Source organism: Aotus nancymaae, unplaced genomic scaffold (assembly GCF_030222135.1).
Source record: "Aotus nancymaae isolate 86718 unplaced genomic scaffold, 86718_ANA_hifiasm-v0.15.2.pri h1tg000040l, whole genome shotgun sequence".
NCBI classification, from domain to species: Eukaryota; Metazoa; Chordata; class Mammalia; order Primates; family Aotidae; genus Aotus; species Aotus nancymaae.
The window spans coordinates 57,859,544-57,883,649 of record NW_026988454.1 but is presented as its reverse complement, the minus strand read 5'-3'; the positions used below and the strand labels follow the sequence as shown (position 1 = coordinate 57,883,649).

At 40.9% G+C, this 24,106-nt stretch overlaps 1 protein-coding gene across 1 annotated transcript in view; it reads right to left on the bottom strand.

Moving 5' to 3' along the window:
• Positions 1–24,106, bottom strand: part of AK9 (adenylate kinase 9) — a 218,214-nt gene that overhangs the window by 652 nt on the left and 193,456 nt on the right. The window contains exons 29-39 of the mRNA XM_012438434.2: positions 22,267–22,479; positions 21,693–21,911; positions 20,085–20,298; positions 15,173–15,374; positions 12,691–12,837; positions 12,366–12,586; positions 6,120–6,316; positions 4,583–4,752; positions 4,252–4,350; positions 2,076–2,178; positions 317–431 (exon numbers count right to left, since the gene is read on the bottom strand). Of these exons, the coding sequence (XP_012293857.2) occupies positions 317–431; positions 2,076–2,178; positions 4,252–4,350; positions 4,583–4,752; positions 6,120–6,316; positions 12,366–12,586; positions 12,691–12,837; positions 15,173–15,374; positions 20,085–20,298; positions 21,693–21,911; positions 22,267–22,479 (1,900 nt within the window). The remainder of the gene's footprint in view (positions 1–316; positions 432–2,075; positions 2,179–4,251; positions 4,351–4,582; positions 4,753–6,119; positions 6,317–12,365; positions 12,587–12,690; positions 12,838–15,172; positions 15,375–20,084; positions 20,299–21,692; positions 21,912–22,266; positions 22,480–24,106) is intronic.

The window sequence follows — 24,106 nt, the reverse complement described above, 5'->3', positions numbered from 1 at the left end:
ATCCAAATCCCAAATAAAACCTGGAGAGTATTCTGTTTTAGGTCATAACTGCCTGTATTCACCCTTCTTTATGGCATGGATTATTGAGAGCTCACTATATTACTCATAGTCCTTACTTTGAAAACTAGAAATTTAACTTTGATATTTTATTTAAAATATTTGCCCTGTATTGTATTTGCTACTAACACACACACACACACACACACACCACTCTCTCTAACAAAGCAGGCAACTCAGTTTAACAATCCTATTCATCATTTATACTACCATTAATGTTAAATTCATTCTGAGTAGTAAATCATTCAAAAAGACATACCTTTTAGATGAAGTGCTATATAGAGTAGTGCAGATCTCCTTATACTTAAGAAGGGGAACTTGGGCTTTAAACATCCTGCTGAATTCATTGCTTTAATTAGAGAAGTTGCAATACCCTGCAGGGAGGGGACAATTCAAATTACATACATACTTGAGTTTGGTTTCTTTTCTTAGTGCCAATAGATAAAGAGGCAAATATTATTTCTTTGCCTCAAATAGCCTCCTGGAGTGGGGATAGGGCTTATAAATATGGTTAGATGACTAGTTAGCCGACAGCAAAGAAATAAAAATATGCTTGATTAGGAAAAACAAAAATTACAAACTGGCTTAGTGCCAGCTGGGCGATGGATAGGCGTATGGGCTTAATTACACAAGTCTCTCTATTTTTATATGTTTGACATTTTTTATAACAAAAAGAGAAGAAAAAGGGGACCCTGGGCTTTGCGTTATCTTGGCCCACATCTGTTTCCATTCTCAGAAATGGCCAGACTGCCTCCCACTCTGAGGACCCATGGCCACCTAACAAGGAATTCCAGAGACCACAGTAGTCAGTGCTGGCAAGATTCCAGAGCCCAGAAGGTAATGAGGCCCTCCTGATAAAATTTGGCCTTCATGAGAATACTCCTCTCTGGGTGGGCTTTATCTGGCATTTTGATGTTAAACCAGACTGAAGGCTAACCTTATATGCAAGTTGAAAAAATCAGAGTGGTTAAGAATTACTGACAAAGGTTTGAAATTGTGCTCTAGGCATTTATTTTGTAGAATTTTAAAAAGCTTTAAAAATAGGCACATATACACCATGGAATACTATGCAGCCATAAAAAACAATGAGTTCGTGTCCTTTGTAGGGACATGGATGAATCTGGAAACCATCATTCTCAGCACACTGACACAAGAACAGAAAATCAAACACCGCATGTTCTCACTCATAGGCAGGTGTTGAACAATGAGAACACATGGACACAGGGAGAGAAGCATCACACACTGGGGTCTGTTGTAGGGGAGTAGGGGAGGGACAGGGGGTAGGGAGGTTGGGGAGGGATAACATGGGAAGAAATGCCAGATATAGGTGCCGGGGTATGGAGGCAGCAAACCACATTGCCATGTATGTACCTATGCAACAATCCTGCATGTTTTACACATGTACCCCAGAACCTAAAGTTCAATAAAATATATTTTTAAAAAAAGCTTTAAAAATAGTAAAAATAAAATAGTAAAGATAGTTGTTGGCTGCTGCTAAGTTTTGCTATTCTTAAAAAATTATACTTGGATAAATAAAATATAACAAATAGGATAAATAAATAAGAGTAAATAAAACTGACTTTATCTGGATGTGGGGCAAAATATGGGCTTTTTGGTTTGGTTGTGTCACTGTAACTCCACTCTTTCTAGTAGTGAGTGAACGACTCTCTCCCAGACTGAATCTGCACATTCCAAATCATGAAAAAGTTTCACAGGCACTGAAATTCAAAAGTAAGAACCAAACTACATATATATAATTCAAATGGAAACAATTTTGTGATGATCTACTTTCTCTTTACTTTGGTGCAGATATTTCAGAATTAGCTATGGAAGCAGGGGATTCTCACAGATTTTATTTTAAACACTACACATAAACAAAATAGGCTGAGTGAATTTGCAGCTTAAAATCAGAAAACTCTGCCTTGAATTTGATTGTTCTCAAAATGAAAATTAGTGTTAAAAAGAAGAAATCATTTGTATTCTTCTAACATATATGACAGAAAATTAAGTAAAAGAACCTGTTCCAGATATCCAGGCAAAGGAAGACTAGTAAGAAGTATTGGTTCCCTTAACGGAGGAAGCTTGTATGGAAGCTTCTGTTCCCAGTATTTCAGTGGCGACCTAAGAACACAAAGTTCATTAGATGGATGCTCACAGTTATACTCAGTGTGTATAGATAGGAATAGACAAGAGACTATTAGAAGATAAAGTTCACTACTTGTTTTTCTGCACTGGAGAAAATGACACAAGTGGGAAGGCTGGGGCTCCAGGAAGTGCACAGCTACTCACGTCAACTGGGTACCCAGCCCTACTCACCTACTCTCAGTTTTCTCATTTTTCACAGTAATTATATAAAACTTTATTTTCCTCAAACTTCTGACTCTTCCAAATGCCCCCTTGCCCCAGGCAGATTCCATGCTATACTCAGAGAAGCCATCGGGATGGGACTTCCTCAGCCCATCACAAGCAGAGCCACCCACATGTTCTCTTCCTGTGGAGGAAGTGCCTCCCATCTGAGACCAGGCCCCTTGGTCTCACCACACCCTCTCTCCAGGCATCTTACTACAGCAGCTGCTGGCTCCCTGCCCTGGCATCTTTGCTATTTTCTTCTTTATTGGGTCCTTCCCATGCATGTGCATTTAAACATCTTCATAATCCCCATTTAAAAAAAAAAGAAAAACCACCTTTACTCCTTAAATCCTATATGCATGCCTTCCAGAAATGAACATCTTTTCTCTTTTTACAATTAAACTTCTTCAAACAGTGGCTTCACTAGAGATTGCAAGGTACCACACAAATTTTATCTGCAGATGGGATTTGATGCACATGTATTTTATTTTTAAATTTGAATCAAACATGGATGTTTAGGAATCTGAATAATTTAAACAGCAATGTGCTTTCCAGATTATTCCAGCAGGAGATGGGCAGCTGCTGGTCCCTTCAGCCGGCCGTGTGCAGTCCAGTGTGCAGCAGGCCCCCAACTCCTGTGTCTTCACACCCAGCCTGCTTGCCTCCATCCCTCGCCTCCTAGCTGCTGTTGGTATCTGTGTTTGCTTGTAACCTCTGGACTATGGGCAAGATCTCAGTTTCCACAGCTCTCATCTGCTCCTTGGAGCTCTGTAGTTGACTTCCTCTCATGTCACTGGACAAAACCATTCTTGGCAAGATTACCAATGACCTGCTATACCTTAAATCTCAAACGCTTTTCAGCCCTTGTCTTGCTTGACTTCTGAGCAGGATTTAAACCTGTTGCCGCACCATCCCTCCCCTCTCCTCCCTCAACCCTCCTCATCTCGGCTCTCCTTTCATGTCTCTGTAGTTCATCTTTCTCAGTCTCCCTCACAAGCTCTTCTGGCATTCCTGCATTGGTGTTTCTCAGGCTGTGGTCCCAAGCCCGCTGCCTTCCCCACATAACTGTGGTGAGCTCAAACATGCCATCGTATTTCAGACAAGATCATTCTAGTAGCCTCATCACTGGTACTCCTGCATCCAACCCATAATCTACACTTTAGTAGTGGTCTGACTCCAGAGCAAATTTGATTCTTACACTGGCCTCACTTAAAATCGGATTGCCTTCAGGATCACTATGAGGACACAAACCATGTATACCATGTGAGTCCATGAAACCGCAAATGCTTCGTAATGGTCTTACTTGACCTTCTTCACTCTGACCCTGCCCCTCACCTCCAGCCTCGCCTTCACTCGGTCCCTCTCCACATCGCATCCAGCTATGCTGAAATTCCTGCAGCTCAGGAAGACCCTAGGCCAGGTTTGTTGTTGGTCCCTCTGCTTGGAACATGTCCCTCTTTCCCTTCAACTTGCCAACTCCCACTCCTTATCATAATCTTACACCAACACAGAATTCAGTTAGACCTGGTAGTCTTGCCTCCAACCCATGATCCACACTTTAGTAATAGTCTGACTCCAGAGAAAATTTGATTCTGATTCTTTGGTCTGATTCCAGGCATTTCCCCACCCTAAAGGCCATCCTATTCTGTAATTATCAGGCACTCAAAGTCCATCTTACCCTGGATGGCTTTGGGTAAGGGACCAGTCCCTGGAACAGGGACCAGTCCTTGTACACACACACACACACACACACACACACACACACACCCCTCCCCAGTTCCCAGAATGTTGCATGCAACACAGAAAATTTTCAGTAAATATCCATGATTTAGTGAATAGTCTCACCTCAAAAATTTCTGGAGTTTTTCTTTATTCTCACAAATATATATACGATTACGATATTCTAAAGCACAGTTAATGCTACCACGTACTAGGGCTTCATATCTGGAAGACCAAAAAACAAAACAAAACGTCTATTGGAAAATTAATGTGCAGTATTGTATAAATAAAATTTCAAAAGTATTTTATCTTTCTACCTGTGTAGCTCAAGGAAGAAAAAGAATATTTTTCCAATTAAATAAGAGCAACCTTTTGACCAAAATGTTAAGATTGTTGAATGAACCACTTCTTCGGAGTAGCAATATCATTCTATACTTCCACGAAGGCCAGGACTTGCCTTTGTTTTCCATCCTGATAGGTCACTGGACAGTATCCCTGGAGCTCTGCACACTTAGGAAATCGACTCTTCAGCTCTGACAGAGTCAGCCTTTTGGGGATCATGTCAGCAGATGGGAGTGGATGAGGTGCTAAGGGAGGCACGTACAATTCTGGGTTCTCCAAGAATTTCTATTAAAAAAGAATTTCAGTAGCAAGATGATTTAAACCAGGAATGCTATTCCAATCAGAAGGCCACTGAGGCTCTCCTGCACCCTCCCCATTTTCAGTAGCAGCATTCTGCTGTTCTTCAAACTGTGAGAACCTCTTCTCTGACTGGAAGTTCCCTATAGGAATATTCCCAAGTGATCACATCCAAGGTTTACCCTCATCTCAGTCACTCATTTATTCATTCCTACAAAAAATACTTGTGCTCCTGCTATACGACAGGCGCTGGAGAGAGCAGACCCCTGCCAGCCCGTCTTCCTGTCCTGCTGTGTAATTAACCAGTTGGGTGCCTTTGGCAGGTGAGTTAACTTCTCCAGCTTCAGGAATCGCTCTGTAAAATGGAGGGGGTGGACCAGATACATGGCCTTTAATGTCACTTCCAGTTTTAAAAATTCTATGATTACCATTAAGCAGGAAGAAATAAATATCTCATAATAAAGGGAACAACAATGCTAATTCTCCAAGGAAATAAAATGCTCAGAGGCATCTGATTTGTTTTCATTGTTTTCAACTATAAATCTTTTAAAATCATCAAATTGCCGGGCGCGGTGGCTCAAGCCTGTAATCCTAGCACTTTGGGAGGCCGAGGCGGGTGGATCACGAGGTCAAGAGATCGAGACCATCCTGGTCAACATGGTGAAACCCCGTCTCTACTAAAAATACAAAAAATTAGCTGGGCATGGTGGCGCGTGCCTGTAATCCCAGCTACTCAGGAGGCTGAGGCAGGAGAATTGCCTGAATCCGGGAGGCAGAGGTTGCGATGAGCCGAGATCGCGCCATTGCACTCCAGCCTGGGTAACGAGCGAAACTCCGCCTCAAAAAAAAAAAAAAAATCATCAAATTATGGACATTATGAGAAGAATTCCATATTCTATTCCACTAAGCAGAAATATAAGGTACATAAAGAGTTCTAGTGATAGAAAAAAGAATAAAGCGCAGGAGGCATACATCAGCTCTTGCTTCACTTCTAGCAACTCTGATTCCCTTCGGCAACCCTGGGAGCTGAATCTCCTGGATCCCCTGTGGGTTGAGCCCTTGGTGTTCAGCATCTCTTCCATTGATGGGGCTCACTGTTGGCTCTCCCTGCCTGTTAGGCTGGCCCAGGCCAACGGCCCATCATTGACCCTGGACTCCTGCAATGTTTCAAAATATGTCCTGGGATGCAGTTTTGGAGCTTACCACTGAGTTGCCTCACTGGTCCCAGAGTCACAGGTTCCAGTAATGGGGCCCCTGGTCCCACGTTTCTGGGCACCTATCCCTTCCTATTGATGAATTCGAATATAAGACATTTTCTTTCCTTAGTAAATATTTGGAGTTAGAGACAAACTTACATTCAGTTTTTCCTGAGAACTCATTTTATAGTAGTGCCCTCTGAACTCTGCTGCAAATTCCAAGGAGTCAGTTGCAGAGCAATCAAATAATTCCTGGGATTCTGCCAGGCTGACAGGACAGAACTGTCCAAATTCTCCCAGGCGAGAAAGCAGCTCTTGAGGTGTGATACATAACTTGTCAATGCAGGCAGCTTTTCCTATTATTAACATATTAACTATTATTATGTATACATTTTTCATAGAAAACACAATGATTTTAAAATTAAAATAATTTTAATTACACAGCACTCTGCAAATACATACACATTATAAAATTCCAAACAATAGAGTAAAAAGTAAAAGTTACTATTCACATCTCCATCATGTCCATCCAATACTTAACCTGAGAGGTAACCATCACTGTTGGATTTGTATCTTTTGCAGTCTTTTTTCTATACATCCACATATGTACTTTTTTTTGCATGTAGTATGCTTGTGCCACCATACTATAAACATTATTCTGCAACTTGCTTTTGTCAGTCAGTTATGGTCTTTGAAATCTTTTCTTATAAGTTTATACAATTTACCTAATTCTTTTTTTTTTTTTCCCTTAAGACGGAGTCTCGCTTTGTTGCCCAGGCTGGAGTGCAGTGGTGTGATCTTGGCTCACTGCAACCTCCACTTCCCAGGTTCAAGTGATTCTTGTGTCTCAGACTCCCAAGTAGCTAGGATTACAGGTGTGCTCATGGCTGACTAATTTTTTGTACTTTTAGTAGAGATAGAGTTTCGCCATGCTGGCCAGGCTGGTCTTGAACTCCTGGCTTCAGATGATCCACCCGCCTCAGCCTCCCACAGTGTTGGGATTACAGGTGTGAGCCACCGTACCTGGCCAATTTACCTAATTCTTTTTAACTGATGCATGATATTCCACTGTATAAACATACATGTAGTTTACTCAACCATTTATCTATTGATGAATGTTTTGGCTGTTTTAGTTCTTAGCCATTATAGACTACATATATGATACACACACAAAATTTATACATGTGTACATACACACACATTTATAAATCTGCTATATTAAAAAACCTATGGGCTAGATTTCAGTAAGTGCATATAGTTTGTTGACATGATGTTACTCACACAAACTTCTCCCTGTGCCCAGATGCCACCCAAGAGAAGGAAACAAACATTTATCCAAAAGTGATTGGCTTTAAAGAGTAGATTTTAAAAAGAAAGTGCCCAAGTTCCTTTAATGAACAAGATTGAGTTTTCTCTCTATGCTTACCCAGAACAAAAATGTAAGTACACACATAACAAAAGAGAGTTTTCTCTCTAATACTCCACTGGAATGGGGACTTGAAAGCAATATGAGATGTTAAAGAAAATAAAATTACTTTTAAATACATTTTAGTTATTATGAGTGTACTTATTATAGTCAGTATATTTTATTAGCTATCCTTTTACCACAGAAAAGTTTTACCTTTTTTTAAAGATTATGCCTAGGAAGGACCCAAATTAACTATAAAATTATGAAGCATAAATCATGGTGTTTTTGTTAGGATAGAAATGATCTATCTAAATATACTATTACAGAACTGTAATCCCTCATCTAAAACACCTGGGGCCAGATATGTTGGACAATTCAGAATATTTTAGATTTTAGAAATACATTGCACTCAGCCAGATGTGGTGGCTAACGCCTATAATCGCAGCACTTTGGGAGGCTGAGGTGGATGGATTGCTTGAGCCCAGGAGTTCAAGACCAGCTTGGGCAAAGACTACAAAGACTACAAAATTTAGCCTATTGTGGTGGCACATGCCTGTCTCTACAAAGACTACAAAAATTAGCCTGTTGTGGTGGCACATGCCTGTAGTCCCAGCTCCTCAAGAGGCTGAAGTGGGAGGATCTCTTGAGCTTGAGAGGTGGAGGCTGCATTAAGCCACTGCACTCCAGCCTGGGCAAGAGTGAGACCCTGTCTTGAAAAGAGGGGATGGGAGGGGAGTTGAGGGGAGGGAAGAGGTACATCACATTCTCACAGAGTCTGGAGCAGCACCCTGTAATCTATAAGATGAAATTTCCCCAACCAAATAGGATGACCCTTTCCCACTTATGGGATTTCATAAAAAGACTGGAAATAGCCATATGTCAGCTCATGTCAAGTTTTGCCCTCAAATGATTTGTAAATAAACTTGAGATTTTTAGAGGTTTTTGGATTTTGGAATCTCAGGCCAGAGGTGTGGAACTGTGTCATGTCACATGACTGCCTCACTGATCTGCCTGCCTCTACTGGGACAGAGGCTGTGGGAGTCTGGGAGATGATGTTCCCTGATACCAACTACCATTTCTATCTCTTCAAAAGGCCAGATGTAATCCTGAAAAGGAGATGGTTGGGAAACCATGCCCAAAGAGATTTCCGTTATGCAATCTCTCCACAATTTTGCTTTTAAACAGGGAGTCGGGGAGAGGGAAAGGAACATACACAAAATGAAGGAATCTTTATTAACTGGCATTCCTTTAAGCAATCACAGCCCTCCTTCAATAAAGCAGACATTTAAAACCATTGCCTTATTGGCTCTCATCCTCCATTCATCTCTTGAAAGCAAAGAATTATCAGTGTGGCATCAGCACTACTCCCAACAAGGTCTTTAGGACATAAACTGATAAAGTGACAGTATTTTCCAAATGGTAGCATCAAAGACTTATCAGGTCAATTAGAAACCCCAACTCGTGACTCATGCCTGTAATTCCAGCACTTTGGGAGGCCGAGGCGGGTGGATCATGAGGTCAGGAGATCGAGACCATCCTGGCCAACATGGTGAAACCCCGTCTCTACTAAAAATGCAAAAATTGGCCAGGTGTGGTGGCGCATGCCTGTAATCCCAGCTATTTGGCAAGCTGAGGCAAGAGGATCGCTTGAACCCAGGAGGTAGAGGTTGCAGTGAGCTGATATTACACCACCGCACTCCAGCCTGGGCAACAGAGTGAGACTTCATCTCAACAAAAAAGAAGGCCCAACTTGACTTCTGAATCCCAGAAGAAAGGACATCAGCCACTAATGAATCCTGACCTTATCATTAGGTTCTGGTCTTCTCTGAAGAGCTGAGAGTCAGCTGTGTGGGATCTCCTGAATGTCTTTGTGCCTCTTGCACAGAGTTAACAGAAGGCTTCCTAGGGGAGCATTATTTGGCCTTAAAACAAAGTGACTTTGAACCTTACCATACCTTACCACATAAAATTATTGTTATTTAACATTCCCAACTGCCTGATTAATCTGAACATAAATCTGATTGTGAATTCCGTCACCATATCATCATATCGTGTGTATCACTGAAAGCCACAGGGTGGACTGATCTTATGTGACTCTAGTGGTATTCTTGATCCCTGCCTTATGGTGTTCATGTCTTCGTGTAATCTCCTCCCCCATGTGTGGAGTGGACTGAGTATCCTGCTTCTAATAAACAGAATATAGCAAAAGTGAGGGGATGTCACTTCTAAGATTAGTTTACCATTATAGCCTGAATTATGTTTCCCAAAAAGATATGTTGAAGTACTCCCAATACCTATGAATATGACCTTATTCGGAAATAGGGTTAGAGAAATACACACAGACAGACACAGAAATGAGAATGACATGTGAAGACACAAAGACACACACATAGAGAATGCCATGTGATGACAGAGGCAGAGACTGGAGTGATGTGTCTATAGGCCCAGGAATGCCGAGGATTGCTGGCAACACTAGAAATTAAGAGAAAGGCATGGAATAGATCCTCCCCTAGAAACTTCAGACAGAGCATGGCCCTGCCAACACCTTGATTTTGGACTTGTAGTCACCAAAACTGTGAGACAATACATTTTTGTTGTTTAAGCCACACAGTTTGTGGCAGTTTGTTACAGCAGCCCTAAGTAAAACAATTACAAAGGATGGACACTCTTTCTTGCCTTTTCAGGTTGTTCACTTGATAAAGAAAGCTGCCATTTTGGAGAGGTTCACATGGTAAGGAACCGAGGGTGGCCTCTGGCCAATAGCAGCCAGCAAGGAACTGAGGTACTCAGTCCAGTAACACTCAAGGAACAGAATCTTACCAACATCACGCTCGTGAGCATGGCAGTGGGCTCTTTCCCAGTTAAGCCATAGTCCTGGCTGACACCTTAACTGTAGCCTTGTGAGAGACTACCCAGCTAAACTGTGTCCAGATTTCTGACCCACAGAAACTCTGTATGTGTGTGTTTGTGTTATTTTCAGTTGCTAAGTTTTGGACAAATTTGTTACACAACAATAGATGACAAAAACACTATTCTGTCTGAGGTTGCTTATGACACAGATGAAAAGGCTAAGAAGCCCCAATATTGATTTTCTACAAAGAATATTACACTACTATGATACTATAGTGGTACTATAATATTTAGTACTATGGTACAATAATATATAGCATTATTAAGGTATATAGTATTATCATATAAAATATATTATACTATGTGGTGCTATAGTATTCTAATACTATCTATTCCTAGGTTGCTCTTTAGCTTACATGTACTGAATCTCACCAATTCTGCCAAGGTAATTTAGGATCATGTGACTTCAAATCTCAAAAGACACCCAAATGTCTCTTTTTCTAAATATTGGGATACTCTTGATGACACCTGGCAATATCTATGTACCCTCTTCTGGAATGTGGCAGGAGAAATCTCTTTAATCCTCTCACCCCAGCCTTGCATCATCTCATTGATCAGAGTAAACCTTGGCCTCCTGGTAGGGGAGGATCATTTGAACAGTACACAAAGGAAGCAGAGCATGAAGAAATCAAAACTAAATTCAAACAATCAGGTACAGGCTAGATGATCAGGTGGGCGCTGAAGCAGAAGAGAACAGGCCAACTTCACTGAGATGAAACTGTGGCAGAGGCAGGCACTGTAATCATGCAGTGGATCTTCAGTTCCTTCTGCAGGGTTGACACACTCATCCCACAGCTGCTGGGCATCATGGCGCTGATGGCTCACAGCCGGACTGGAAATTGCCCCTTTGTCATGGTTTATATAAGTTACACTCCCTCCAGGGGTGGCCTTCGGCAACGACAGGCCAATGTGGGGGTGCAGAGAATACAAAGCCTGGACCCTCCCCTCACTTTGGGGACATTTTGAAGGTCCATCCCAACACGAGTGGTTTCCCAGGATCTACTGAGGGCTTCTGCTCCCACCATCCTGCAGGTTAGTTTCTCCCCTCTGCCCAATTTGACCGTCCTGACTTGTCCACAGGTGGTATCTCCTGATTAGAATTGCTGGATAAAATGAAGGATGCTGCTGGGCGTGGTGGCTCACACCTATAAACTCAGCTGAGTTTATAGGTATGAAGACAGCTGGGAGGCTGAGATGGGAGGCTCACTTGAAGCCAGGAGTTTGAGACCAGCCTGGGAAACAAAGTAAGACCGCACCCCCCCAATCTCTATAAAAACACTTTAATGTGCAAGTTTAGTTTTCTTATGGACTCAACATTTGCATCATACTATAATAGTGTAAATAGTAAAAATAATTTTAATTCTAGATTCCAAATAAAATTTTGCCTAATGTCACTTTGCAATCATAGTCCCATATAACTACTCCACGCATTCTGAAAAATAGCTTCTTACTATGCCAAATACTATACACCCTTTTAGTGAGAGATCATGCATTATTTTTATGTCCTAGATTCACACAGGCATTCAATAAATGATAGCTTGGATAGCAGCAGTCATTTATTAGAGCAAACATGCCCACGTATCAGAGTCTAGTTTGGCTGCTATAACCAAATGCTACAGACTGGGTAATTAACAAACAACAGGGATTTAGTGCTCACAGTTTTGGAGACTGGGAAATCCAGAATCAAAGTACCAGAAAATTTGGTGTTTGGCAAGGCACTGTTCCTCATAGATGGTGCTCTCTTACTGTATTTTCACGTGGAAGGGACAAGCAGGCTCCCTCAAACCTCTTCTATAAAGGTACTAGTCACATTCTTAAGGGCAAGTCCTCATGACCTAACCACTTGCTAAAGGCCCTACTTCTTAATCCTATTACACTGGGGATTCGGTTTCAGCACATGAATTTTGGGTGATACAAATATTCAGACCATAGCATCACAATAATTGGATAATACTATACATCTAAAATACTGATTAAGTCATGCCTGACTCATGTTCAAATGGAATGAATTATAGTAACATGAGTTACATGAGTCAGGCATGTTTACACTTGAATATTTTATTCTACTTTAAAAAATGTTTTCTTACCTGCTTTTATTCTTCCCAGGTATATCTGCATGTATTTATTCACCATTTGAACATTCTTAACGACTTCATTCCATACCCACCATTTGCTGTGAAATCCATCAATCACATACCAGTTCTGATGCTGTTCTTGATAATATTGCCTAATCTCACCAATATTTTTGCGGTACTTTACATTCTTGACAGCTATAATTTGTGCACTATTGTGCAATGGATAAGGCAACCTAATAGAGAAACAGAAGGAATGGAAAAAGCCATTAAAAAATACTTTTCCTCCCTGCATTATTAAAGTTTATTCCTTTTTTGTTGTCTTCATCGTGTACGTTACCTTTGTTCATTTTCTTTTTCTAGGAGCAATCTTTTGAAAATCTCCTTGGAAGGCACACTCAATTCGAAGATGACCATGGGAATGATTGACCTGGCTTCCAAGAGATTCATTTGATGTTTAGTTACAGGATATCCATCAATGACAACACTAACAAGGAAAAACATGAAAATAAAACTTTCTACATTTCTTTTTCTCTTGTACTTCCTTTCTGTCTTCTCTTTATTAGTATCCCCATGCTTTTCTTTACGTTACTCAATTTATCTTCCTCACGCTTTGCCTTCTTCATTTCTGCATCTTTAATCTCAGTCAGGCCAAGAGCCATGAGGTGGGCAGGACACATCCAAACACAGTTCAGAAGGTGGGGGTAGGAGAGAGCTCTGAATTTCTACACTCAGTCTGCTGAATATGGATTTTGGCAGAATTTGAGAGAAAACACTCATAGTAACTTGAACATCGTGTTCAATTGGTGCTATTAATCTAAACATGAAAGAGTATAGGCTTTAGAGGCAGATAACTTTAGATTTAAAACCCGGTTTGAACTTTCTGAGAGGAAATGATATTTAGCCCTTAGAGTTGTTTTAAAGATTGGAGATCAGGTATGTAAAGCAACTAGAGTAGGGCCTGGTACCTATTAAATGCTCAAGAAGTAGTATTTTAGTAAGAGATAAGCCAATATGAAAAAAAGTGTGTTCTACGCTTGCTTTTTATAGTAAATGCTCTGTGAGGAGGCTGGGAGCGCAGCTGTGGGAGAGTTGGTGAGAGTGGTCCTATATTATTTGGGTGGGAATCATTCCATCAGGACCCATGATGCATGCCTGTGAGCAGAAATTACAAGAATTTAAACTAGTTCAATAGATTGAGATGAGATTGTGACTATCAAACTGAGAGAAGGGGGAAAAAAAAGGCTGTTTATAGCTTCTAGGAGGAGTGGTCCCCAAGATCAGGAAACTCCCTGTGAGGTGGGGGCAAGCTGGGCATGCTGGCTGATGTTCATAGTAAGTTTAGTTTGGCCTAAGTCACAGGATGCCCTTCCCCAGTGCTTTCCGGCTGTTAAGCAAACTAAATATGGCCGTAGTTCTATATTTGAGTTCTTATAGATGAACCATAACCTAGCTTAGGAGTATGCGCCTGTAACAGTAACTGAGTCCTGGTCAATCCCAGCAGCCATACTTCAACCAGTCATAGACTGCTAAGTGTTCTAACTATGTGCAAATAAGGCAAACATCAACCTGTAACCAATCCAGTTGTTTCTGTATCTCACTGCCAATTTCTGTACATCATTTCCCTTTTTTGTCTATAAATCTTCTTCCACCATGTGGCTGTGCTGGAGTCTCTATGAATCTGCTGTGATTCTGGGGGCTGCCTGATTTGCAAATTATTCATTGCTTAATTAAACTCCTTTAAATTTAATTTGACTGGAGTTTTTCTTTGATAACAGCTGAGTCTCTAGGCACTGGCCTCCAATTCCACAGCAGAGGGGATTGTTGGCTAGGCTGGCTTCATAGAGAATGTATGAGGGTGCCATTGTTGTTTATTTAATCAAGAGTAGCTCAACTTCTTTATCCTGTGAAGAGTCACTTGAGTGACCCTCAGGATTAGGGAAATTCAGGGTGAATGAGCAGTGATTGTCCTGGTATTAACGTGAAATGAAATCTTTTTGACTCAACCACAATTGCCTCACTGAGGTCCTTTCTATGCAAAGCTGAACACCAAGGAGGAGGTAACTCAATTTGGGTATGTCCTGGGGCCTTTTCTGGGGATGAAGTCTGACACCTCGGAAGCTGCTCCACAGTAACTGAACTCAGGAGAACTGTTCAATAACATAATTATGGGTCACAGACAAGGAAGGGCAAGTAGGCTCCGAATAGAAAATCTTGGGTACATCAGGGGGGTTCTAGATCAGTGACCTGTGCTCAAGACCAGGGCCTCAGGTTTCACGGGGAGGGCTTTTACTATTGCGTGTGGCTCGTGGCTGTGCTGGAGGAGCAAAGGTGAGGAGAGAAGTGTAAACTGAAGAGACAGCTCAAGTGCATAGCTTTCTTGTCCAAATGCAGTGTTAGGGATGAGGTCCAGCTACCTGTGCAGAGAGCTGGGCCAGACATAGACCATCTCCATTAGACTAGCACATAGAGGATGGGGGAGGGCCATTTCTCCATCATTTCAAGGGGCAGTGAGAAGCACTCCTGGAATGTGGAAGTCACATCAGCCTCCTGTGTGAAAGTCTAAGGCTTTTGGACAACTCAGGGGTTGCTGGAGAGAGTGAAGGGGCCTGCCTGCTAATGTGGCATGTGAATATTCAAGCCAAGTTTTTGCTTGACAGAAAATTCACATATGTAACCATATAGGTGCCCAGAGTTTGAGAGAAGTAGATTACACCCTTTATAAGAGCTTTAAGCCCTATGTAAGTGTTTTAAATCACTAGCGAGCAGTTCCTTGAAAGATTTAACTCCCTCTGTCCCATCCTCTGACCCCATTCACTTACCCTGCAGTACTGCACGCACCTTCCATCAGAGAAAGTTCTAAAGCCTGAATAGCCAGTTCATCAGGTGCTGTCATTCCTTTATGAAGATGCCAATTTAACATAAGTGCCAGCTCTGTTTCTGGGTGATCGTTCAGTACAGAACGTAAAGCTTCTCCTATTGATATACGCTTTAGGCCATATTCACTTGTAATTTTTTTGGCAACTGAAAACATAAAACTTTTCAATTAAATTAAATTTTTTAGATTCAGGGGGACGTGCAGCTTTGTTACATGGGTATATTGCATGATGATGAGGTTTGGGCTTCTAATGATCCTGTCCCCCAAGTAGCAAACATAGTGATGGCAGTGGCTGCAGGTGCCCAAACCAGGCTGCACACCCAGGCCTCCTGCTCTATGGAGCAGGCAGGAGCCCTGCCCTCCTGGGCAGGCTACAGTCACCCAAACTGTGGCTGTGGGTCCCAGCCTCTTTGTGCTTTTAAGGCAGCCAGAAGCAGGTAGGATCTGCCCTCTTGGGTGCAGCTGCAGCCGCCTGACCCACAGCTGCAGCTCTGGGCCTCCCGCTCCATGGAGTAGGCAGGAGCTGGGGATAAGCAGAAACCATGCCCCTTCTGAGTTAGCAGGGTGGGAGCTCCCTGGGTGCAGCCTGGGGAGTTCTCCCAGGCACAGGACCCAGGCATCTCTGCATCTCTGCAGCCTAGATCCTTGGAGTCCCGGGAACCTCCCCACCCTCTGCAGGCTCAGGGGTGTCTCTGTTCCTGCTGCCTGGCCTCTCTCTGCTGCTGGCCCTACTCTCATCTCTGAGCAGGGGTTAGGGTCGAGCCCCAGGGGCCATAAATGGCAGTGGGTGGCAGATTGATTCCTGGGCAGAAGTGGGTAGGTCCCCAGTAAGGCCTCACCTTCAGGCCAGGGAGGGCCTGAAGGCTGGGGACCAGGCTGCCAGTCCATAGACAAGAGTGGGGACTCATGGTACCTCTTCCAGACCTACCAAGGACCACCCAGCAGGTACTTCCTCCCCTCTGAGGTCTATAAAGGTTCTGGGCTCAGCCAGAGCAGGGCAGAGGATGAGATGAACAGAAGATGAAGAAGGCAGAGAGATGACAGGATGACCAGCTGCAGAGAGGAGTACCGTCTCTGCTGATAGCTGGAAATGACAGAACAACCAGTTGCAGAGAGGAGCCACCCTCTCCAGGGCCTCCTCTCTGCTGAGAACTAAACACTGGATGGAGGACCTGCATACATAGAGGAGCCACCCACTGTGGGTCTCCTCTGAGCTGCTGTAACACTCAATTCATCTTTGTCTTGTTCACCCTTCACTTGTCTGCCTACCTCATTCTTCCTGGATGCAGGACAAGAATTTGGGCAAAGCTGCCACAGCCACAGAAGTTTCCAGCTAGAAAAGATCCAACCCAAAGATCCCATAACAATAGTACCCAATAGGTAGTGAAAAAAACAAAACTCTAAATTTATTTCATTTCATAAATTTATCAGTTAATCTTAGTTTTGGACTCTGGCTAATGATATCAACAGCAAGCTAATTTTCACATTTCTCAGTTAAATTTCAAAAATTAAAATTGCCATATTTTATGGAATTAATAACTGTCAAAGGTCAGTCATTATCAGTCCTTCAGGTATGTGGCTGATAGATCTGGTTAATGAGCCAAATCTGTTTTTTTTTTTTTTTCCTTAATACACCAATTTTAAGGGTTTTCTTTCTTCTGCATGAGGTGGCAAAATTTTCAAGAGCTTTGCAAGTCATCTTATCTGTACTCTTAATATCTGGTAATATGCCCCAAATAACAATCTAACACCCCTGTTTTACTGAATTGTATCATTCCCCTGTCTGTCTATTACGGACTCCATGCTGCAATCAGCATAGCATACCCTATATGGTTAGATCTCAGTTAATCCTCTAGAAAATAATTTTTAAAATGTATAATGGCACACTTGACATTTTAAAAGTGACTTATAGCCTATGAAGAATTTTTCTTCTGTGACTTTATTTGGTATTTTTAACTATTTCATCAGGTGGGTGGAATGGATACTGAAATCCCAATTTTATAGATGAGGGGAACTGATTTGACTGAGGTTACATAGATGTTGCCATTGGCTGAAAGAAGACTCATATTGACTTCTCCTAAGTGAGACCACAGACAGGTAAATGGCTTCCAGTAGCTAGTACATGTGGGTGTGCTCTGTTATGTGTATATTCCTTGCCTGAACACTGTGGAGATAGCAGTGGGTGGAGGATACTCAGAACCCATCTCATCCCCTGAGGACAGTGATTAACTGACCAGAGACCACCATCAGGATCACTCAACAAAGAAGTTCCTGTGAGAGTCACAGAGCATGTAACCTCAGCTTTGCACAAATGCTGGAACCAGATCTATTTTTTTGAAGTTCTAACCATGATTAAACTCTCAAATTTGACACCTCGTTTAAAAATCAACCACCATTTCAACAAAAAATGAGATATCAGATAGTCTACATTTTCACCTTGTGCATGTAATGTTCTGCTGTCTTAGGAAATATCTGAGATATCAGTTAGTCTACATTTTCACCATTGCATGTCAGTGTTCTGCTGTCTTCGGAAAATATTGTTATCTTTGTGAACATTTAGGGTATGATTATGTCAGAGGAATGCAAACCAGAACAACTCCATGTTGAGTAGGGGCTGGGTATATAAAGCCGAGACCTACTGGGCCACATGCTCAGACAGTTAAGGCATTCTAAGTCACAGGATGAGATAAAAGGTCAGCACAAGATACAGGTCATTTTGGACTTTGCTGTTGAAACAGGTTGCAGCAAAGAAGGCGGCCAAAACCCACCAAAACCAAGATGGCCACGAGAGTGACCTCTGGTTGTCATCACTGCAACGTTCTCACCAGTACCATGACAGTTTACAAATGCCATGGCAACATCAGGAAGTTACTCTATGTGGTCTAAAAAGGGGAAGCATGCATAATCTACCCCTTGTTTAGCATAGTATCAAGAAAGAACCATAAAAATGGACAACCAGCAGCCCTCGGGACTGCTCTGTCTACAAAGTAGCCATTCCTTCACTTTCCTAATAAACTTGCTTTCACTGTACTCTATGGACTCACCTTGAATTCTTTCTTGTGCGAGACCCAAGAACCCTTTCTTGGGGTCTGACTCTAGACCCCTTTCCTCTAACAATTATAGACTCTTTTGTCATGTTAAGAACTTTATAAAGCCAAAATAAACTTTTCATCTGAAGAACTGGAATATAAAACTCCCTTTTATTATTCCTGGTGACAAATTAATCTTTGACCTTATCTTTTTTCTTCATTCTCTATTCAGTTAGTCATTAAGACTTATTGTTTTCCTTGGAAATATATCCTGTATCTGCCCTTTCCATTTTGTTCTCATTGTGACCATCCACTCTTTTTATTGTTATGTCATCTTGATATACTACAACCAACCAGATTTTGGACTGTATGCCTTAAAGTCCAAAGTTACACAAAACATTACAGAAATACTTATCGAATGCCTTTCCAGCTATGATTAAGATAATTGATTTATTATTATTATTTGTTTTGAGACAGGCTCTCACTCTGTTGCCTAGGCTGGAGTACAGTGGCACAATCATGGCTCACTGTAGCCTCAATTTCCTGAACTTAAGTGACCCTCCCATCTCAGCCTCCTGAGTAGTTGGGACTACAGGCATGTGCCACCATGCCCAGCTAATGTTTTAATTTTTTCATAGAGATGAGGTCCCACTATGTTGCCCAGGCTGGTCCTGAACTCCTGGTTCAAGTAATCCTCTCACCTTGGCCTCCCAAAGTGCTGGGTTTACAGGCATGAGCCATTGTGACTAGTTATAAAATATTTTCATATACTTGTTATACTTTACTTAGGATATTTGACTATAATTATGAATATCACTTTGTAATTTCTTGTATTATCTTGGTTAGATTTTGATATTAGGGTCATGTTAATTAAAAAATGGATTTGTATCCTATATGCCTTTTTGACTGTATGAACCATATGCCTTAATAAAAAAGAAAATAAAAATAACTTGGGAAACTGACTCTCTTTCCTCTTGCTATGGGAGAGCTTATAAAAATACAGGCATTATCTCTTGAGTTTTTAATTCTTTGAAAATTTGCTATAGTTTTTGTCTAAAACAATTTGATTCTGGGCCATTTCAGAGTTGGGTTATATTTTCAAATGCCTTCTCTTCGATGGTTATTGGTTTATTTAGGTTTTATATTTCTTTTTGAGTCAATCTTGATAGTTGGTTTTCTGAAGAAGTGGCACTGGTTTTCAGGGTGAAGTCATCCTCACAGGATTAACAAGAATTCTGGACAGAAATATAGTTATAATAAGCCTGAATCAGGCTACACTTTGACACACTTCTTTGTAACTGAAAGTCACATAGACTAGTTACTGACCACTGGCATCCCCATCATTCCTGTAAGTAGGATTTCTGATGTTAGACTCACAAGGCTTTTTAAGATAGATAGGACTCTGATGTTGGAATAATAATGCTTTTGTTAAAGAACTGCTTAAGCAGAACCTAAATGCCAGCAGAATAGCTGACACCAACCAGTTTAAAGACCCCCACAGAGGAACCAAAACAGCAGGAGAATTCAGTTTCTCCATCTCCCTGTCCCGTGACTTCACCCTACATTCTTCAACCAATCAATGATTTTTGCACTTCAATTCAGCCTACTCCAAAACTCTTAAAAACCCTAGCCCCAAATTCCTCAGGGAGACAGATTTGAGATTTCCTCCTGTCTTCTTGCTCAGCTTCCCTAAGATTAAATGTCTTTTTCTGCTGTAACCCAGTGTCTTGGTGAATTGACCTGCCATGTGCATTGGGTAATGAACCTATTACAGTTACAAGCAGATTATTTTATGTTTGAGAAAAACAAAGGCAAACATACACTCACCTGTAGTTTTCCCAGATTTTGGAGGCCCCACAATTATAATCCTAATGGGCACAGTAGGTCTAGGTTTGGGTTGGCGGATATATTTGATTGGGTTCTTCATAAATTTGTCTTTTGTTTCTTTACTAGATAAAAAATAAATATACTGACGATGGATTACAGGATAAATTGGATTCTCTGCATTTTCAACTGGCTTGATTGTTTCTCCTTCACTTAGCTGCAACATATACATAGTTGAATTTGAAAGTTAGTTTGAATTTATACAGCGCTTCCCTGAAATATATTTGAAAAAAACAATTTGTAATATAAGAAAAAAAATTTCCTTACAGAATAAGAATATGAATTATAATCAAAGATTAATATTAAACAACTGTGGAAAAGTACACATTATTTTACACCCATATGTAATCAATGTAATAGTTCTTAATTGGCTTTCATTTTATGATAATTATAGTCCATCTACTTCCTCTATAGTATGTTTAATGCATACTGAATGTGTCTGTCAAAGAGTCTAAGGTTGTTTGCATTTATTCACAGGCAAATTTATCTCCACAAAGAGGTCCATTCCTAAGGTGATGTTATGGATTGAATTGTCTCTCCCTTACATCCTCAATTTCTGTTTGAAGCCCTAGCACTCAAAGTGACTGTATTTGAAGACAGGGCCTTTAATAAAGGAGATAATTAAGGTTAAATGAGGTCAGAAGGATGGAACCTGAATCTAGTAGGACTGGTGTCCTTACAAGAGGAGGAAGAGACATCAGGGTGGGCAGATAGAAAAGGCCATGTGAGGACACAGTTTGAAGGCAGCCAACTGCAAGCTAAGGAGAGAGGCCTTGCCTTGTCAGAAAAACCAACCCTGCTGGCATCTTGAACTTTTAGCCTTTAGAACTGTGAGAAAATAATTTCTGTTGTTTAAGCTACCCAGTAGTATTTTGTTACGGCAGCCAGAGATAACTAATACAATTGGGTTCTTGGATTATCTTTTGGTAGGGCAAATCCCACTGGAGTCTCTTCCATATTTTTGTACAGTTGAACCACTCACATAAATATTAAGAGTTGTCATGAAAGGGAAAAATACTCATAAAAGGCAGCCTAAGGTGTGAATAGGAATGAAACTGAAGGAGTGGTCCCACATCTTTGCACTGGTGATGATGAAGACTGAGCAATTGATCAATGCTAGGTGTGAATAACTTTTTATAGCATCAGATGGGCGAGCATCAGCTATCCCTGGACTTGACATAGTAGGTGTGAAACAGTATGGTAATATTGCCCCTCCCTGAGAGCTACCTCAGGACGGTTGTTACAGATCAATGGTAGTGTCAACACTACAATTCTTGGGCTAGAGTGAAGTTCAAGGATGGGAGTAAATGCTAGAGATAAGGAGAAACTCGGGGAGGTGAAGGTGTGTGCTCTATGTTATACAGTTGGTGATAAAAGAAAAGCTGAAAGTTTAATGATTCCATTTTAAATTCCAAAGTATTTTTATAGTTAGATGAGACTACTACACAATACTTATAATTTTTGAAATTATCCCGTTTTTCCTTTTAAAAAAAAGACATGCCTTAAAAAAATAAAGAAATAACATGGCTTTCAGATGCATTTGCTTATTACCTTTACCGGGTCCCAATAGCCGAATGAGCTTATATACTTGTAGGTAAAGGTGAGCATTTTCTGGGCAAGGGATGCTGGTATTGGATGACATTTCTCAAAAATGCTTGCACGATTTTCCACCAATGGTTTCAGTTTCATATCCAATGTATATTGTACAATGTGATTTTTCCGAGCTCCATTAATGGAAATTATTGGTATCAAATACCTCTCGAGTTCATCCTGATAAGAAAAATCATAAAACCAAATATATTTAGTGGGAAAAAGGCTGGTAGTAGTCAGTCACAGCATGTGGACACTGCTGGTGACTGATTACTTCAGTCCAAAACACAAATATTTTTCAGCTTCCAAGTGGCTGCGTGTTGGTGACTAAACTTACTCTGACCCTCTGTGGCTTCCACATTGCTCTTAATTTATGGACTTATTACATAATTGTTAAATGGTACTGATAAAAGAGAATACAGCCCTAAAATATACATCTTTGAAATGTTTAAAAAAATGGCACGAATCAAATTGCTTTTGTCTGATTCTCAAATATTACTTTTTGAATTATAAAAAGTGAAGGAAAAGTAATAACCTGCATTATTTGTAAATTATGCATCTCTGCTTCAAATTTTTCTCCCAGTTCACCTCTTAGGCGCTCAATTGCATCAGTTTCCTGTTCTTCATCTTCCTCACCACTCATCTCTTCCTCATTTTTTGGAAACTCTTCTTCAAGGATGTTTTCAATATCATCATCATCTTCTTCAAGGTCTTCCTCACTAATCTCTTCATCATCTCTAACAGGATTCTAAGGAAGAAAACAGTCTCTTTTACTACACATGTAAAACGTGTAACAAAAGACATTATTAACAAATCATCTAGAATACTTCGTAATGGCTCGATATTGGTTGGTATTGTATGTCAATAATCATCTTGTAATGCAATAAAATTTTAAATATCTGACACTTTTGGGGGTGTTATAGAACTCTTTTTTGTCATATTGCCAGAATTATTTTTCTGGTTCCTTCTCATTTAGGTAGACTATTTCTTTTAATTATTTTTGAATTTATTTTGGAATTAACTGTTTTTTTCTTAAATTTCTTTTTTTCTTGAGGATGCGACTTTGTGTTTATAGTTGCTTGTAAGTTCTGGGTTCCTTCAGGGGTGAAGCCTCTGTGTGTGATTTCCTTGGTGATAGTCTTTGATGCTGACTTTCTCAGTTGCTGGCTGTAGTAGCAGTATGCTCGATGTGGAGCAGGTTCACTGTCTGTTTTCTGCCTGGCTCCTGGTGTAGGATGTAGCCTCCTACTTTTTTCTAAGGGTCTGTGGTTTCTTTTAGTTTTCCTGTTAAGTTCCTATGTTGCTTCTTCAAAAAAAGTTCACAGTGTGAATTTCTACAAGCTATTTTGTCTTTCCAAGTTGGGGAGGCATGCTAACACTGCCTCCAATCTACCATCTTGGCAAAAAAATTTTTTAATTTCTTTGGTACTCAGAATTTTAATACTTTCAAGACTCTGGCCTAAAAGTGGTCCCATAAATAAATACAGAGACAAAATATTAAATACTATTTATGTCTATGATTGTCAGAATGTTACATGTTTTTGACGGTCCTCAGGAACAATATTTAATGCAGTATAAAGAGTATAAAACACTAACTGTCTTAACTGGGACAAGATGCTTCCTTATCTGTAAAATAAGAATAATAAAAGTACCTACCTCACAGGGTTGCTGGGAGCATTAAATTAGTTAATACATGCAAAGCCATTAGAAAAGTGTCTGGCACATAGTAAGTAGGTGAATGTTAGCTATTATTATGCTTTTACAGCTATTGTTCTCACTTTGTGTAAAGCAGTGTACAAATAGAACAGCAAATGCTTTTTCAGAGGCTATCGCCTATCTGAGAAAACAAAAATAATACATAAATGATTATTAAAGACCATGACAGGATATTGGTACTAAGTCGTGTTGTGTAGGCTTTAAGTGCTATGGTTCACTTTGCACAAAACTGAACCCTATAACAATTATCCTCCTGCACTACCTCCACACTGTTCTCCCTGTAGTATTCCTTGTTTCAGTCGGAGAACTGCCCTCCAGCCTGAAACCTGGGAGTTATCTAGACTCCCAGGATGAGAGTCCTGGATGGGCAGGGATGGAGGGTTACGGACTGTAATCCTAAATAATACTCAACACTCCCTCCCTTGAGGCCCCTCTCCACTGTTTGCCTTCACATTGCCTCTTGCCTGCAATCTTCTGATTAGCTGGCTATTTCCTAATCTTTCTAAATGACCAGGCGTCTGGTCCTGTGAAAAGTGCCTGGAGCTGGGACTCGGGCTTGTGAGTGCAGGGAGGAAGATGAGAGCACAAGGAACCATTCCTGCTCCTGCCCAAGCTCCTCTTTCTCCAAAAGGAGCTTGGCTATGGTGCAGGGTTTTCTT